Source organism: Calidris pugnax, unplaced genomic scaffold, assembly GCF_001431845.1.
Source record: "Calidris pugnax isolate Ruff unplaced genomic scaffold, ASM143184v1 scaffold107, whole genome shotgun sequence".
Lineage (NCBI taxonomy): Eukaryota > Metazoa > Chordata > Aves > Charadriiformes > Scolopacidae > Calidris > Calidris pugnax.
The window spans coordinates 789,785-809,296 of NW_015090901.1; the positions used below are offsets into that span (position 1 = coordinate 789,785).

Consider the following 19,512-nt stretch of genomic DNA (forward strand, 5'->3'; position numbering starts at 1 on the left):
ATGTGCTCTCGTGTTTACAGAGAAGAACCTTATGCAGTATCTATAAAGCTAAGTTTTACTAAATCAAAACCAAACTTTTGCCCTGATTCCACAGTTTTAGATATCAGATTTGTGTACTGTCAGGTCCATTGAAAGTACTTGTTTGGTTTCCTTTGAGTTATGGGCACATTGCATTGCATTTCTATCCAATTCCATAAAGCACCCAAATGAGTTAATGGTAGCTCTATTCCTCTATGCCACTTTTAGGTTGGCCGTGGCAGGACAGGTCGATCTAAAATAAAGCCTGCTGATGCTGAATTGCCCCACCAAAAATTTCTCGAAACTCGAACCAATAAAGTGAGTGGATTTACCCTGCAACGTTTTGTGTTATGTGACTGTGGAGTTTTGGATCTGGAACTAGAAGCTTTAAATCTTACATTGTTAAATTAGACTTGTTGTTGCTTATCTTTCTGGAGAAAGGATGTGCTCCCATGGCTTGGGATGAGAACCAGACAAATGCAAAATACTCCATCTGGGTAAGAATAATTAGCTGGTTAAATAGCGGTTCCTCAGAAAAGAGTCTAGCAGTCATAAACTAAACATAAATCCACAATATCTTCTGTTGTAGGGAACATGTTGGTGTATGCAATAGATCATGTAGGAATTCTGCTCGGGGCTGGAGAAGCCTGACCTGGAGTACTTTATCCAGTTTCAGGCATTTTTTTTTTTTGTAAGAAAAGTGTGTATCATATAGCCTAAAGCTGAGAGGAGAGCAGCAAAAATGAGAAGAAATCCAAGAAAATATGTCTTAAAAGAAAGTAGCGGAATAGAGGCATTTGGCCAATGGGCTGTGCAAACTTCTGTTTGGGTCTCTGGGTAGAATTGTTGTTTGTGGTGGAATATTTATTATCCTTGTTCCTATTCTGAGGTGCCTCGTGTTAATGCTGAAGTTTGTTTGTAACATGGAGGGGAAAGTCCATGTTACAGGAGGGGAAAGGAAACAGTGGGAAACCCTCTGTGCGCGCATGGCCTCTGTGCCAGCTGCTTTCAGGAACTCCTGGGTCATCATGTCCAAATCTTTGCTATTTCGGGCAACCACATCACAGAATCCCATTCATAAATTTTTTGAGTACCATTATAAAAATAGTTTGATTTTTTATTTATTTATTTATTTTATTTTTTGCCTCCATTGCTCTGATATGAACCTCATGCCTCCGATCCAGAGCCTCATTTCTAATGATCATCTTTGAGTGTTTTAAAATTAGTTTTGTCACACGTGCACTTTATTTGTTCTTCATTCCCATTTGGCTTCTTGACCACTGACTGAGGGTAATGAAGGGGTAGTTCTCTAGCTTAAAATACTCAAGTTTGTATTATCTTCTAGAAGGACAAGCTTCTCCCTCCATCACTGCCACCACCCCCTCAGTAATTTTGCATCTGTTTAAATTTGAGTTCATGTTTCTGAAATAGGGGGTGATGTGTGCTGCTGGCAATATCCCAGAGAAATGCTGCTGTTGCTCTTTCATCTTTACTGGGAGTACCTTGCTTGATACACCCTAAATTGTCATTTGCCTTTTTCTGAGCTATGCCTCACAAAGGGATGGTTGTACCGTGATCAACTGGCATGTATGGAAGGAGTCCTGAAGTATCCTGCAGTGCCAGACAGAACTACCATGTGATACCCTTGGAGAAGATTAGGAACAGCCTGTGTTTGAGCAGAAACCACGTTCCACTGTACTGAGACTCCTGATGGGCTTGGAAAGGAATTAAAGTCATAGGAAAGATATTTTTGTGGGTGTTCCTGGAAATCAAGAAGTCCCATTGCTTTTGGGCACAGGGTGGACAGGCAGTGGACGTGCAGATTAATTATAAGGTGTCAGCTGCAAGTTGGTTTGACACTGTTTTCTTCTGTTCTGCTCTGAGAGCACCTCTGTTACCAGTCATGACTAGAAGTTCTCAACAGCAAGTGTCTCCCAAGAACAAGATGAAGGCAGCCGTGAGAGAGGAGGAGTGTTGCATTAGTGTTTGTTACATCCTCCTGAGGGGTCTCAGGCAATCCAGCAACTTGAAGTTGTTACCAATTTCTGCTGGATTTACAAGAAAGCAGAGGTTTACAAGGTCGTCCCTAAAATGACACATGAGAGAGGAGCTGATGTACCTGGTGAGGTTTTCTAGAGATTGAGCAAGAAAAATCTCAGCTGTTTTTTGGAGGTGAGGTTCATGAGGTGGTAGTGTAGCCTCAGAAGATCCCCAGCTGATCACCCTGCTAATTCAGTAGAGGGAATCATACATATTCATTGTGGACAGCGAGTCCAGTTTCTGTGAGGAGGTGTTTTATACAGGAGTTTACACGAGAGATTGGATTTAGAAAGCAGAAAAAATGTGTGGTCAGGTGTGCCTTACCCCATTGCATGTGGCTCTATTTCACATACTCTGAAAAGTTCGAGAAATTTATTGTCATTGGGACCTGAGCAGAAACAGCCTTGTCTTTGGTACCTACAAAGGAAAGGGCAGAACTCTCAGTAAATGGTAAAACCAATAAGGAGGGGGCAGAACTCTCAGTAAATGGTAAAACCAATAAGTAGGCTTCCACAAACCAGGAGAAAGAGATTCCAGCTCAAGGGCAGAACGGACCTTGTGCCAGTGGTGGGGATATTGATAGATTTTGGGATTGCAGAAGCTTGGCATCCCAGCTTAAACTGCCAGCCATTGCACCCGTCGAAGTAGACTTCCACAAACCAGGAGAAAGAGACTTCAGCTCAAGGGCAGAACGGACCTCGTGCCAGTGGTGGGGATATTGATGGCTTTTGGGATTGCAGAAGCTTGGCATCCCAGCTTAAACTGCCAGCCATTGCACCCCTCAGGACTGCGACCCGTGAGGGTGCAACCAGTGGACCTCGTTTGGTTCCTGATGATGAAGCAAGAAGGCTTTGGTCAGGACTGCGACCCATGAGGGTGCAACCAGTGGACTTCATTTGGTTCCTGATGATGAAGCAAGAAGGCTTCGTTCAGAGGGGCAGAGTTCTAAAAGGTCATTGCTGGGTGGAAATTTTTATCTGCTGAACTGAATCAATATTTTGCGGTTTGTAAATCTTACAGCTGTGTGCCGTGCCCCAGTGATGTTGGTGGGACAAGGGAAGGTAAATCGTTGCCTGCTCAAGAAGATCCCTTTTTCCCCCCCTCTTTGTTTCCTAAGGCATAGCAGGAGCACAGCCAGTCACTTTGGTTGTGCTGCTACTAAGCATTTCCATATTTAAACAGTACTCCAGATTGTTTACTGAAGTGGTTAAGCGATACGCCATCCAAGCCTCTGGGAATCGCACCATAAATTTCCCAAATAAATAGGCATAAGGAGAAAAGCCAAACAGGATACAAGTGCTAAAAAGCTTCAAGATTAGCGAGATGTGTCCCTTTCTGTCAAACCAGCAAGTAATAATTTTGCTATGAAAAGTAGCCTTTCAGATACGGATTTTTCTACAATTGGCTAATTTTGGTGCTTGGCTTCTTAAATCTTGTTTAAAAGGTCACAGGCTGAGTCCTTTCTAAAAGCCTGAGGGCTGATTAGCAAGAGGAAAGATTAGCAGAGAAAGCACTTGATATTTTCTTGTCTGGGGAGATCCCGATAGGGCACTGTGGGAATTGTTACAAAGGCTGGAGTAGGTGCGATGAAGCATTTTTTTTTTTCCACTGGAACATGATGTTCAGGGGGTGACAACATCAGTCTGTAGATGTTTTCTCCTGTGAGAACTGGCACTCCAAAAGCTTTGGGTCAAGTCATACTTATGTTTATACTCACTCCAATTTTCAGTACTATTAGAGCATCCAGCCTTCCACAATACCATTTTGTGATGTACTCTTGTGGGACATTAATCAATAAGACTTTCTGCATTCTCTGAAGTCTCCTTGAAGCATCTTTTTGGGCTGCTTTGTTTGGAGCCGTGCTGTGGTGGCATTCAGTGTTCTTCCTGCCTTCAGTCATGGAGGCTTCACAGGCAAGAACCAGCCCAGAGGTAGGAAAGGAATGAGGAAAATAAACTGTTGGTCTGAGTTATGAATGGTTCCTGAAGGAATATAGTTAGAGATTAAAATTATTGGGAAAGAAGTCTTAGATAAATAGATTGAGAAACATTACATGTGTTGTAATGTTGAAATATTTTCTCGTGTAAGTACGTGTGGTCATTGATAGAGGTTGCAGTCACTACCCGCTGTTGGGGGCACTAATACATTTATGTATGTATTGGTGGTAGACAAAATGTCTGTACTCCACTCTGCTCTCTTCACTGCTGCTGGAGGAACTGCTTGGAAGCTGTTCCTCAGGGAGAAGATCTGACATAGCTTGAGTCTCGGTCTTGAGTTGGGCTGGAGAGTGACAGTGTGAAAATAAAAACGTACACCCCTGGGAATTTCTTTTCAATCACTGCAACTGTTTAAAATATTTTAAATATCATATGTCTCTCAAATAATGCATTGTGCAATAGCTGATCCAGCGTTACGACACCTGTTCCACCATAACCACCGTTGCTCTGTCACATCACTTCACAGAGTATCTCCGGTACAGAGCCAGTCATAATAAAAAATAGCAACAGCTTTGGGTTCCAGACATCCAAAAGGATAGCAAAGCAAATGGTTCAAGGACGTTACGAGTGAGTTATCTCCATTAGATTTGAAATCAGTCAGAATTGCGCCACCTTTATTTATATTTGCCTAATTGCCCTCTATTCCTTTAAATACCAGTGTTGACATCATTACCATGGTAAGGGAGAATAAGATTTCTTTCTCTTAATCAGCGATAAATTTATTGCAGGTTTAAAAGTAATCACTTCAAGGTAATTTCTGAAGATCTTGAATATTTAAAAAAAATATTTAAAAATATGGAGACTATTCATGAGACTAGAAATCACACTGGCAAAAATGCATCATGTGTTTTGTAAACCGGTTGAACTTACCAACCAACACAGAATATGTGTTATTACAAAGCAATAAAGTTTGCAAATAGCAGTTTACAATATATTTTGAAAAAGGTTATGGAATAACAGTTATAATAAAGAACAGTATCCAGAGAAATTACTTTACTAAATATTTTGGTAAAACGAGAATTTTTTTTCATGCAGAGTATTGTTTTTCTAAATGTTTCAATGCTTGAAGATAAGCAATATATTAAAGTTTAATTCCTTTTTATTCCATTGTTTAGGTTTTTTTCACTGAACTGATAAACATTTACCAGATAAATGAACAGAACATTTTCCTTTTTCAAAAAAAAAAAAAAGAAGACAGCAAGTGAAATATTATTCTGCTAACCAAAACAGAAAAACACAATAAAACCTTGTCTTAAGCTTATAAACTTAATCACACTTTAGAGGAAAATAAATTCCTCTCCTAAATTCTAGGATGAAACCTTGGCCCTCTATAAATAACAAGATTACAACATCTTCAATGTCTTTCTCAGGAAATATGAAAACAAATAATGTTTTCTCTCTTTCTCTCTATCTGCATTGATGTCAAATGCTTACTCTTGGCAGAAGTTGCTGTTTCCTTTCTTACCCAGAGTCTCTTCATGCAGACCATCACTGAACGCAGGGGTGTGATGCATTTTCGTGGTTGTATTTCACTAAAATCTCTTCACTGTGATGGCTAAAATATCTTTTGACCATTAATTTTTGTCAGTGCCTCCTTGCCCTCTCATGAGGAGCAGTTAAGTGCTGGCTGCGGACATGACTGCCTTCAGGCAGAAATCTGCTTTTTTTGGTGTGAATCCTGAGCTCCTTTTGGAAAAGTACCACTGAAGAACAAATGGGAGCAAGTTAGGAATGAAACCTGGAAATCTGGATGGGGATTTTGGCCCAGTTGCCTTTGACCACCTGCAGCACCCACAGAGCCCTCCATGCTCTGCTTCTTTCCATTTTACTGCTGACAGCAATTTCGTGGCAATTTCCTCTTCTTTGGTACTAGACGTGGATTGACCAGTGTGCCTTTGGATAATCGAGCCTTTTTAGTCAGTGTGTCCCCTGTTACAAAACCTACAGGGCAGCAGTTTACACTTAGACTGGGTCTTGACTCCTCCTTTGATATAAAGATGTACCAGATAGTGAAAAAGCTCATTAAGGAACAGACTTGGTGAGCCTGGGCTCGGCGCTGTTGTCATTATCAGCTTCCCTGCTGAGGGACAAACTGCAAAGAATGTGTGTCTCTGCTCAAACATTTCAAGTGTGCCTTTCATCTGGGGGTCTTGAAATGCCTTACCGAGGCACTGGCCCAATCCTTCCTCTCGCCGGCACTGAAGAGAGGCTGGCTTTGCTCACGGGTTAGTCTTCTGCTCTAAGAATTTTGCCACCCAAGATGGGACCACCAGGAATCCTAAGCAGGAGTATTTATTTTCCTTTACTATGTGTTTCTTGCACCCTCTGGCACAGGGCACCTTCCTGGAGCATCTGCTTCTTTGTGGCAGCCAAATCTCAGCTCTTTCTTAACAATGAGGAGGAGACCACCTGGTTGTACAGTCACTTCTTAAGTCTTCTCCCTTTGATATGCCTCAACTTCCAAGGACTGGGGAACTCAGGGAATGGCATTCTTATGGATAGACAAGAGTTAATAGAGCTTTTCTTCTTCATCGATTTGCATTCACTTGCTGAAGGAGAGAGAGATTGTCTCAATGCCAGTGAAACAGTCTATTGTCCTACAGCAATGTTGCTCCTCATCCAAGTGAAAACTGCTGGGGTATGATGAAAAGCTGCTTGAACCAAGCTTTTGCTCAGGGCAGGATTTTGGTTTTATTTCCTCAAGTAGTACAGAGTTAGAAATTGCACTGGGCACCATGGATGGATATTGCCTACCACCTTCTCGCTATCAGATCAGCTCCACCTGCTTCAGCACACCCAAAGAACATATAGAAGGTGGAGCTCTGCCAGGCAAAACCCCACCCACAGTGACTGGCTCTTCCAGCCCAAACCTGGAAGAGGTGCAGTTACCGAACAGGGTGACTGTCGTCAAAAATATCTTTTATCATGTTAGCAGAACCTTTCAGGGCATCCGTGCCTACGTCTATGCAGTCTGAATGCCCTCGTGACTCTGATGTATGGAAATTTAAGTACAAGTGCAAATGTCTCAAGATTAGGACTTTAAATGGGAGGCCTCTTGGATCAAGAGCTGCTTTGCCAGTCAGTATATGCTGTGGCCTCAGCCTGGGTTGCAGTCTGTAACTAACATTTTAACAGTGAAACTGATAATTTTTGCATCCTCATTTTCCTATGTTTGGTATAAGGAGCTATTTGTAATGGCCTGCTAAAGGAGAATATATTTTAAATGTATTTAGATATCTTTAAAAGCTGCTGTGAGAGTTTAGGTATACATTGTCCCAATACATACCAATTCTCTCCCCATAATCTCTTTTTTTAGTATTTTTTTTTCCCTTTCATCTTACTGCTCCCATTGGTTTAAAAACTCCCTTCCCTCGGAACATACAAACAAAAATGAGCACCATAACCCTTCAAAACATAACAAATGGGATTCATAGAGCACGAATTCAGTTTATCTTTCATATCTAGTCCATCCTCTTGTTCTCACGATACGTCTAACTCAGGATATGACATTGCAGAGTGCGTTCAAGAAATTCATCAGTGGGTGTTTTGGAAGTCAACAGTAACCCACGTAGGAAAGAGGATTAAAGCCTGTAGTCCCAATGCATTTCAGTGAATCCCTCCAGTGCTTCTGCCCCCATGAAAACTAACATAAAAGGATAAAATAAAAAAAAGAAGTTGCAAGAATTCTTCTGTATTTTGTAGTCCTGATGCATTTCAGTGAACCCCTCCAGTGATTCTGCCCTCATTAGAACGAACATAAACTGAAAAAAAAAAAGGGAAAAAAAGAAGTTGCAAGAATTCTTCTGTATGTGTAGCAAAGTAACTAGGAGCAGAGCTTTGCTCGTTTTGTCTGTTTTGCTGTGAAGTGCTATTAGATTACAGAAATAATTGATAAAACTCCAGTTAGAGTTTACAAAGAACATTCTGCAGTGGACTTGAGCCTGGTGTTAGCACTGCTTTTTGTGGAATAGCAACAGAAGCAAATTTGAAATGTTTTTCCGGTGTCTGGTAGAAGAAGAGGGCTTGATTTAAGTATATTAGAAACATGTCTGAAAACAGACTTACTTAATCGACCATTAAATAGTTGTTAGTTGCAGGGAAAAGAGTGCAATTTGTCTTGGGGAGCTTTGTGTGGTTTTATGAAATGTGGGGTTTTCCAGGTTCTAAATAAACAGGTAGTCTGAGTCCTGTTATGGTGGAATTTATATTTACCAGACCTTCATGTGCTGTTGAAAATGTCATTTCAACCAAAATGTTCATTCTACTATCATTACAGTTTTCAGGTAATTTGCTCTTCATTTTTAGATTTCCCATTTCACAAGGGTTCTGTCAGATGAGATGTGTTCAAGCCTAGGGCTACATACAGCAAAGACAGTAAATTAATCTTTAAAAACAAAAATAGAAGGGCAGAAATAGAAATGATGTCATAGTTGTGTGTCCTTCTACCCTTCTTTTGACATGTTGCTGATAATAATAGATCAATAACTTTAAAGCTGTAGACAGCCTTCCAGGAAAGCTGCAGCCCCACTCTGGAGACCCATCGTTGATATGTCAGTACTGAGAAATACAGCTAAGCGAGCTGATGTTTCAAATAATCCTGCCAGGAGCTGCATTTTCTCCCCGCCACGTGACAGGAGTTGGTTTTCAGATTCTGGACTTCAGATTTCAAATACTGGACACAAAGTCTCTGAATGGGCTCTTGCCATTCAGTGTGATACGAAGTGCTAACGAAGTTGTCAGCACCAGCTATATTAAGATTGTCCTGCTTTAAAAGTATTTCTATTCTGTAAAGGAAACTGTCCTTGAAACCCAAGTTTTATTTCACTGTTCAATCTTTTTTTTTTTTTTTTTTAATGGATTGGATCATAACCTCCTGTTTGCTTCCTTAAGTTCTGCCTTTTCCCTGGGCAGAACTAGGCTATGGCCAGGTTTTAAAATAAATGCAAAAACGAAGGAGATGGGTGAGTTCCAGGGTGTCCTACTTAGCGTGGTGCGAGAGGACATCAAAGGGGCAGGGAGTCACCTCTACAGGCGGGTGGAAAGGAGGTGCCAACATCCCTGAAAGCATTAATCTCACCCCAGGGAGAGGTCAGTTGCCTTTTACAGCAGCCCTTTGCCTGCCAGGCCGATCCATGGTATTAGTGCAACCTCCTTCATCTCCAGATGAAGGCAGGGAGAGGCAACATCTGGCTGGGATGAGGCCAGGGACGATTTAAATCAAATGATCGCAGATGCGGATCTAATCAGTGCTTAACTTCTGGACTTTGAACAGGACAAAAGTTCAGGACATGGACGAGTGCTCCTTGGAGAGCGCTGCGGTTCCTGACCGGGCTCTTGGTCTCGGGCCAGTGCCTCGTAAACAGGTGTCAGTGTCCCAAAAAAGAACTCCCCTCCTTGCCAGCAGCGGGTATCCTCGCTGGCCGTCCCACGGCAGAGCTCCGCGGGCCAGGAGGAATGACCCATAGGGCAGGAATGAGACACGCTGGTGAGGTGGCACCAGCTGAGGCTTCCTTGACATTTGCCGTGCCTTATTTCTCCCCAGGACGAAGCAGGGATTTCGGGCTCCAAATCTGACAGTCTTTTAATATATCAGTAGGGGAAAAAAAAAAAACAAACCACCAAACAAATAGGAGGAGAAAGTGATAGGTGAGTCACTTGTGAGATTTTTTTTTTTTTTTTCTTCTTAGCCCAAGTATTAGCCTGTAGCTTTGAATTTGGAAGAAATAAGGAGTAAAGAAATGGGTAAGAATGTGCTGAAGGAGGATTCTGCTGCTAGGGGGCAATATACCGTAAGCAAAACCACACTAAGGCATTTTTCTCTCTGTATCTATCAGAGTTGTTTTACAAGAACCCCAATCCAAAAAATATCTGACATACTGCATGCACTAGCATTTCTTCTGCAGAAAGAGCATAGTATAAACAAAATAGAAAACCTATATTTAAGTGTATATGCGTGTGTATTTTAATTTTTTACAAATATTTATATATGTGTGTGTGCATGAATTCCTTAATATGCTTGGTCCCTGTCACAGTAGGGTCATTACCAGTTCTGGGACTTCCACATAGCGCTTTTACTTGATAATTCATTTGAAACACATGTCTTCAGTTTAAGGACTCTAATTAATTCAGAAACTTTTGTGAAGAATTGGTGGTGTGCCTCCTTTAAAACAATTCGCTCAGGGAACTTTCCCTGTGGGATTCTCAATTTTTCATTCTGAATTCTATCACAGTTTATATAAGGCAAAAAGATAAGAATGTGGACATGTAAAAGTCTTAAATCACATGGTCTTGTATTCTTCTTTGTTGAGAACAACTGGGACAGCTGACTCAGATGTCTTTACGACTTTTTTGTTCTAGCCACTTTCTTAAACATACTCCCTAAAAAAGAAAACAAGGGGAGATAAGAGAAGCTAGCTCCAGCAAAGTTATTAGTTTCAGGTTAAGCAGTGAAATAGTTGTTCATTTGTTTATATATACTCATGCTGGCTTGATGGTGCTTATTTTAGAGCTAGCGTGGGATGGTCCTGTAAAGTCTGCATTGTGTGAATGCAGTTTTCCATTTATTTTAATGAATTTTTTTCCACTGAGAACATTGAGTGGTTATGCATGATTATGAATATAATGTTAATAAGCTATTTGATAGAGGCTGAGGCTAGTAATGGAGAAAATACACCCATTTCCAGAGCAGATACTCAGTTCTGGTTCACCTGGTCACTGAAGTCTGATGAAGAAGCATTGTCTAAATGAGTAAAGGCTATAGCATAATGTGCCACATTTCTGTGATGGAAAAGTTATTGTTAGTTAATTAATTAGCGTTATTTTTTGCAACAAGAGCTTGAGGACTTTTACAGCTGCAACTGAAGTTTGAACAAAGGAGCAGATGTTGGCAAGTTTGAGGGGTTTCTTATTAATTTAATGTTGTTGCCCATATTGTTCAGAATGAGGGATTCATTGGAGATTCAGGGGAAGAAGTAACAAGCACAAAGACACAAGACATGGACAGACTCTCCTTGTAATGTTGTAATGTACTTGTCTCTTCTGATCTTTTCATGCACCAGTTTCTATCCTTGTGCTCGCACTTCTGTGATTAATAGAAGTTTATCCACTTCTGGTGAATATAGAGCTTGCTTATTTTGTACTGGAAATGGCACAGAGCTCCTTATACCTGCTGCATCCGACAGAGAAGTCATTTCAGAATGGCTAAGATATCTCTAACTTCTCTGCAGTTCTCAAGGTCATTGCAGCATCTTCTTGCTCTGAACTGCAGCTGGTTGGTCAGTGTAACCCACGACATCCCAGGATCTCTGTAGGTAGCTTGAGAGTTGCTGCAAATGTCTTGTTTCTGTGTCTTCTTTTTCTTGCTCTCCCGTGTTACCTCACTCCTAACCAAAAGGGGACAGCTGTAAAGATACGTGTATGGTCACATACCCCATGGAGCAGTTCCAAAACACAAGTGCTGCCTCAAGGGCTGTCATTATATATACAGGCTCATTAGCAGCAAATACAGGAATTACCTGGCAGCGCCTGAGCAAAGGAAGGTAGAAATTCTGTACACATCTAGTGTTCGCCAAATACTCAAATACTTTCTCTAACCTAGTTCAAGGATGGGATTAAAATTGGTATCAAGCGCTTTTCAGCGTTCTGCACTTACCAGAATGTGGATGTTTTGAGACAGGCAAGGAATACTTTAAAGTATATCCGTATATATTGTATACTTGACAGGGTGTTTTGTGATTTGTAGCAAATATTGGGAAATATGCTGCAGAGCAGCTCTGAGGAAAAAGACCTGGGAGCCTTGATGGACAACAAGATGACCATGGGCTAGCAATGTGCCCTTGTGGTGTGGCCAGCAGGTGTACGGAGGTCATCCTGCCCCTCTGCTCTGCCCTGAGGAGGCCCCGTCTGCAGCACTGGGACCAGTTCTGGGCTCCCCAGTTCCAGAAGGACAGGGAACTGCTGGAAAGGATACAGCAGAGGGCTAGAAAGATGATGAGGGGCCCGGAGCATCTCTCTTACAAGGAAAGGCTGAGGGACTTGAGTCTTTTTAGTCTGGAAAAGAGAAAACTGAGGGAGGATCTGATCAACACCTATAAATACTTAGAGGATGGGTGTCAAGATGGGGCCAGTCTTTTTTCAGTGGTGCCCAGTGACAGGACAAGAGGAAATGGGCAAGAATTTGAATATAAGAAGCTCCATCTAAACATGAGGAGGAACTTCTCTGCTTTGAGGGTGGTAGAACATTGGAACAGGCTGCCCAGAGAGGTGGTGGAGTCTCCATCTTTGGAGACATTCAAAACCCACCTGGACACATTCCTGTGCAATGTGCTCTAGGTGGACCTGCTTTAGCAGTGGGGTTGGACTAGATGATCTCCAGAGGTCCCTTCCAACCCCGTATGATTCTGTGATTCTGTGAAATGACAAAGCAATATGTAATAAAGTGTAAAAGGAGCATCAAGTGGGTCTGAGTCTATGTTCCAGGAATATTAGGAACTTAGCTGTCTCGAAATCCATAGGTTTCTGAACAACATCAGCTGTGGATGTGGAGGAGAAAGGGCTGATTGGTCATATGGCTGTGTTGAAATACATTGAGCACTTCTTCAAGTCTTTGTTTTAGTGTTTTCTGGTTAGTAAATAGATGAGAGTGGGTTGGTCAATGTTAGAAGGCAGCAAAGCTGGCAATTTTCGCAATGTTCTTCTGTTATAGCTCCTAACAAAGTGATTAAGATGTGACTGAAGCTGAATTAGGACGTTAATGTGCTTTGTGCTCTTCATATTACATCTGCTCTTTTGCCATAAATAATTTTGAATGTGAATTTATTTTGAGATTAAATTATTGTCCTTGTTTAGCATGATTAACTCAAAATAGAGATTAATGTTTTTTAGTCTTTCAAATACTCCGTTCCATATAAAAAGATACTTTGTGTTCTGCAACAGAATGCTTTGACCTCTGCCAAATCGGCATAAGTGAACTAGTTATAATCCCTGTGCGTTTGTAATTACTAAAGTGGTTTGGATGGCTTTACTTAGTATTAAATCCTGACATCATCTCCGAGTACAGAAATCAAACTTGTTGTAATTAAGATTGCATCAATAAAATTCTCACATTTCACATCTTTTCCAGTAGTCCTAATAAACCAAAATCATATGATTCATTGTCTACCTTAAGTATTTGTTCTTTGCGAGATTGCCAAGCTACTGATGTATAAACAGAAATGTAAATAGGTGCCTGCGGATGGGTGATTGTTTGGGCTTGCACAATAGCACTGAATCATTTCAGCAGGTCTCCTTGCTCTGTACCAGGGACTTAACAAATGCTGCTCAGAAGTGCAGCTGTGGAGCACGGGGAGCTTATTTGGACTCAATGAAGCTTACGATTTTCTGCTCTAAACATATTGCATCCTAATAGCAATTTTGAAACTTGCACTGAAAAGTTCACAGGTTTATTATGAGTTACACAAAATATTCAGATTCATAGGCAGTAAAAGGTTCTTCTCTTCTAATAGCCCCTGTAATCTGCTGAAGTAACTAGGCTTTATTCGGTACACGTGTGAAAAGAGGAAACCAAGGACTTCTACAGCACTTCGGCTATTGTTTTTAGAAAGTTGTTTCAAGCATTCTTCCTTTATGCAAAGGTGATGGTATTAATAAGCACTGCAGTTCCTAGGAAAGCAGGCAGCTTGTATTGGATTGCTTGGGGCAGCAAATATCCCAGATACAGGAAACTGAAATTAATATCCACAAACTTGAGGTGTTTGCGAGTTCCAGAGAAGCATGACTACTAATTCCAGAGAAGCATGGCTTCTTCTGCACATACTAATAATGTTTAACTTATTCTGATAAACTCAAGAAATGTGCCAAGGCTTTGGCCACACCTTCCTTCTCTGCTGCTGCAGGTTGTTGTCCATGAGAACTTCTGCGTGTCACTGTGAAGAACCTGGATTGCAGGTTCATGCGGTGCCCTCCCATCATTAAGGTTGGGTCACATTGGCACCACGTGTGGTCAACTTCTGGCCACCTTCGGGGATGGATGGTGTTTTGCAGCTTTGCTGGGCCCTTTCCCCATCATGTCATCACCCTCATTGCTCAGGTTGTCAATGTCCTGCTTGTGTTGGGGAGCCAAAACTGGGCACAGCACTCTAGCTGTACTCTGGCAAGTGCCAAATAGTTGAGAAAATCACTTCCCTAGACTTGCTGTCTTTGCTTTCTTACTAACAGAGTCCAGAATGCAGCTATCCTTCACCACTCAAGATGACCACTCACTTCAAACCTGTCCACCAGGACCCTTGGGTCCTTTTCTGCAGAGCTACTTTCTGTCTGGTCCACTCCGAGTTTGTGCTTGTGCTTGAGACTGGTCTGTCCAATGTACAACTTCATACTTTGTTGAGTTTCATGAGGCTGCTCTCAGCCCATTTTTCCAGCCTGTGGGGACTTTGTTGAGTTTCATGAGCCTGCTCTCAGCCCATTTTTCCAGCCTGTGGGGACACCTTGAAGTGTCACGTTGACCCTCCAGCTTATCAACCATCAACCTTAGTTTCATGTCATCTGCAAACTTGTTGGGGAATGAGATTTTTCCCTATCTCCCTTCCACATCATCCATTCCACCAAATCCAGATGGGTAGTTGGGTGAAGAGGAGGAACATGCTCTTAGGCTAAGACATAGCTAATTAAAATGTGGTATCTGTCTTTACCTCATCATAAGCTCAGTGGCAGCTCTAGGTAGGAGGGATGTACTTTTCCTAATGGGCTACTTCTCTGCAGTTTCTGTGCTATCTGCTGCTATCTGCTCCAGAGACAGTGTTGAGCCAGTTGCAGCAACAAACTGTTGTAATATAGCTGCTATGAAAGCACACTCCTCTGCATGTTTTTGGTGTTTGTTTTTTTGGGGAGAGTTAATTTAGTACCCATTCAAGGCTAAATTCTAAAATTCTTGCTTTATCTTCAGTCTTTTCACAAGCAAATTCTGGTCCTGTGTGGTTTTAAAAAAGGGCGTAATGCTGCCGTATTTTACTTCAATGTCAAAATGAATCAAATCTTGGAAAACTTCGTCTTCAGTTGCTGGCGTAAATGCACATATGTGAACACCAGTTTGCATTTCATCAGTTATCTGTTTACTCAGTTTATAGTGATATTTTTTTTTGTAGTTTGTAGTATCTATATACTTAAATAATAAGTGGAAATGGTATGGGTTGAGAGGGAGGAAACCTCTGACTACTCAAATAAGAATGGTTCAGTATATCCTATGCAGTACATAGATACTTGAGAGGAAACTCACTAATTCAATTTTCAGCATGGACAAGTGGTTATTGAAGGAGAAAATGCCTACTGAAAAGGGGAAAAATGCCATAACATCTATTGTCACCAGCTAATTCTTGGACTGTTTAATTTTTTCCCCTTTTTTCCTTCTCTTAATCATACAGTAGACCATACAGTAAACACATCCTGAGACAATGCAGAGAAGTTAGCTGAGTGCTACTGCTCTGGAGGAGGAAACCTAGGTGGGGCTGAAGAGGGCTGCAGGAAAGCTGAGATAGGAGGCACTGGGAAGGGGTGGGAGCCCTGCAAATGGGCTTGTTGGCAGAAGAAGGCAGGAACAGGATACGTTTCAGCTTGGGTGGCTCTGGGAGGAGCAAGTGTTGGGATTAAAGTGTCTTGATGAAATTGTTCCTTTTCTTTTCAGACTCAGACAGTGAGTTTCATGGGGTGGATTTTCTGCCAGAGGATCTCAACGAGGCTCCGGAGGAGACAGGAATGAGGGTGAACAAGAAATACTCCTGTCTACCTGCTGAGGAGAAAGGGATTCACATTATCAACATCCGAGCTATTGAGGATATAGGCTACGACCAGCACGAGAGTACAGTGAGTAAAGGACTTGCCTGATGTGTCCTAACTGGCATACTGTGCTTTACCCCCTAGCTTATTTCTCGTTCTTTCCATTCCCAGGATGCTCCGAAATCCTCTCCCTCTCTTTTTCAGAAGTGCTGAGGAGGATTGCCACCAGGCACAGTACATGCTGATTTAGTGGGGCTTGTTCTTTGCTGTGAAGAAGGGAAGCCAGGGATCCTTATTTAACCTGTAGCGTTGGAAGGAGTCGGCTATTCTCAGAGTAATCAATCTGGCAACCTTCAAATCTCTTCGCCCATATAGAGTAGAACAACAAAAAAAATGTCTAAAATTTCATGTGAAAGCTATTGTATGTAACGTTAAACTATTAGTCCGTAGCACACCATAGAGGTTGGATTTCCAGTGTCATTAATTGTGCCTTAGTTAAATTCTTTAACACCGATTTTAAAGAAAATTAGTAATATGATACCCAGCAGGATTAGGAGTTGGTTGTGTCGTAAATACATAAAAAGGAGCTTATTCAGATGAAAAAACTGAGGTGGAGCAGGCTACGTAACAGATCTCGCTGGGGAAAGATGTACCAGGAAAAGAAATACTTGATTCATTGTGCTTGTGCTTAATTAGTATGGAGTGTGGAGGAATAATTCTGTCAGAGTGCAAACGTCCCTCCTGATGGGGTAAAACTGAAATATCTTTTCTGTGTCTTATTTGCAACCAAAGGGACACAACCCTTACATGGTCTCAGTCATGCAGCTCCCTCTCCATTTCAGCATAGCAGCACTGTGAGAAAAGATGTGGCCTAGGAGTGCCACATTCTAGTGTGGTACTAACCTCACCATTTCTTTCTTTAAAACAGGACCAAGAGGCTTCTTCTAGTCTTTTGGCTGCATCCCTTTCACAGTAGGATGTAGCTATTCTCATGTATTAAGGTATTTATTGAGGCTTTAGTTTCCACAGTGCAGCACCTTCTCCTAAATTGTCAGTGAGTCCCCACAAGGGTCAGCTTTTCAACAGGAAAGTTGAAAAAAATAGGAAGAAGCTCTCATCCAGTTCCTGTGGTGTCACCTGTCCCCTTCCCAGTGGCAGCAGCTCAAATAAACAGAAAAACTAGGGATTTGCAGTGCCACTTTTCTCATCCCCCACCCAAGGTGTGCTCCAAGAGAAGAGGGGCTGGGGCTGGGCTGTGCTCATCTCTCCTGAGCTCCCCAAGCAGGTAGAAACATCTGGCACACTCTGCTCTCATCTTCTGGAACTATCTTCAGTCCTGCCCGTTTCCTTTATTTATTAGGCTCTGGAACAGAGCAACTAGTTGCTGTCCCTCATAAAGTCAGTCCAACAAAGGTAGGAAGTGGTAGGAGTCTTGAGTCTTTTGCCTCTTTTACCTCCATGAACTTACCGGAACATTGGTTCAGCCCAATTTTTCAGAAATTGAAGTTTAATTAATTAAGAGTCTTTTGCCTGTTTTACCTCCATGCACTTACTGGAACATCTGTTGGTTCAGCCCAATTTTTCAGAAATTGAAGTTTAATTAATTAATAAGATCAACACATCGACGGTTGGACAAGATGATCTTTAAGGTCCCTTCCAACCTAGAAGATTCTGTGATTCTGTGATCTTAACAGAGATCTCAGTGTTTCTGTATCTTGTTTACAACAAGATACAGTTTACAACTGTTGACTTTGAAGAGGCATTAGATCCTGAAAATCCACTTAGTTGCTATTTCTTAATACTTTGTTTCTATAGAAATTTGCAGAACTGAGTTGCCTGCCACAAGCAGATTGTCAGCTTGCTTTAAAAAATATTCTGCATTCACAGGTGCATGCCATGAATCATGAAGCCATCAGAAAGTAATAGTTATTAATGGTCTTCTATGTTGTAGTTATGCTTAAGAATTAAGTAGGAATATCTAGATAGGACACCAACATGAGCAGCCTCTGCCCTGAAGAATGTATATTGTTGTGGCTAAATAAGACAGACATGGAGCAGGGGAAAGAGGGAATAGGACAAGGAGTGAACTCCATGGTGGAAGCAAATATATTATTTTATGATATATTTATGTATTTGGAGCCATAATACATAAGAGGAGCAGATAGCAAGGGGACAGAGCAAAGGGACTGCAAGGGACTGAGGAGATGGGGACCTGCAGCCAAGCTGGCCCTGGGCAGACGTGGTCAAATCACGCTTTGGAAAGAATAAACATTGAGGGATCCCACCTCAGCAGACACATCCTGCCTGGCATCTTGGGCTTCATGGCCCTGGGCAGATATGGTCAAGTCACACTTTGGAAAGAATGAACATTGAGGGATCCTACCTCGGCAGACACATCCTGCCTGGCATCTTGGGCTTCTTGCTGTGTGTTACTGCTCCACACTCATCTGATTACACTTGGCTAATTACTTCTTCAGTGCACTTCCTCCTCTCTCCAAACCTAGGAAGATGGGGTTTGCTGCTTGAATTTGTTGTCTGAGTGAAAAACTCCAGGAAGAAAGAAGGGAAGAACAGACTGTCCCTTAAAGGGACATTTATTGATTTATAGTTATGGTAGGGAGGGACCTTCCCTCCCCGAAGCAATATTCAGAAAAGTATGCAAATTGTGTAACACTGGGTGGGTTTCAGTGAAGTTTTGGCTGTATTGGTGGTGATATTCTGTATAGTAAGCTCAGAGGCTGCTCTTTACATCTGAGATTTAAAAATCGGATTGTTGTAGAAATAACTGTTTGCAAATAACTTAAGTTCATGATTTTATGTATGAAACAAGCAGTTTTTGACCTAAATGATTTGCAACTCATGGTCAGTTGCTATCATTTGGAGCACAAGTCCTTTTCCTCACGTGGAGGCTTTACAGTCTTCTGTAAAATTGAAAGCCAGAAAATGTCCCTGATCCCTGAAAAGCCACTTCGGTGAATAGTATTTCTTGTAAAATGAAATGCAAGTTGCTAGTGAATTTTCGTTTTTGTAAATGGTCTGTGCATCTCCAAGAGTGGAATTGAGAATCATGCATGACTCATAAAGTGGAAATGAGTAATTGTTAGTAATTTTATATGTTTCTGCAGTTGCCCCATGCAGCTTTCAGACAAATGTTTGGGAATGGAATTGTGTTTTGAGTCTTGCGTTTCTTGCATCTTGCAACACTAACACAGCATTAATTCAGGCTGGGAGTAAAGCCTTTGCCACCATCAGATTGCAAAGTGACACAGGTTTTACAAGTGGGGGAAAAAAAAAGTGATGAACTCTGTAAGCAATGAACCCACTTCCCTGGCTACGCTCCATCGGCATTTTTGGCCGCGCTTCCCAACCAGCTGGCTCCCTTCAGTCTGTATCTAAGATGATCTCTTTCTCAGATGATAGGAACTTGCAATGATAGATAAGAGAAGTGAGAAATGTTTGCACATGATATTAACCTATTTGTCAGAATTGAAACGCAGATGTCTTGGGTGGAAAAGGACAGATGATCTTCGTGGTGATTAACCCCCAAAGGAGAAAACCAAATCCACCAAGTAGCTGATTTATGAGCTAGTGTGCTGGTAATTAGATTAAATCCCAGCTATTTTAGCTATTTATTTCTGGCCAATACAATCCCAGCTGTCAATCGGTAAAATTGCAAGTGTTAACTTGC

General features: G+C 41.7%; 1 protein-coding gene across 1 annotated transcript in view; it reads left to right on the forward strand.

The window, feature by feature from the left end:
* Positions 1–19,512, forward strand: part of ANO1 (anoctamin 1, calcium activated chloride channel) — a 98,570-nt gene that overhangs the window by 20,235 nt on the left and 58,823 nt on the right. Inside the window, exon 2 of the mRNA XM_014948899.1 lies at positions 15,733–15,911. Within this exon, the coding sequence (XP_014804385.1) occupies positions 15,733–15,911 (179 nt within the window). The remainder of the gene's footprint in view (positions 1–15,732; positions 15,912–19,512) is intronic.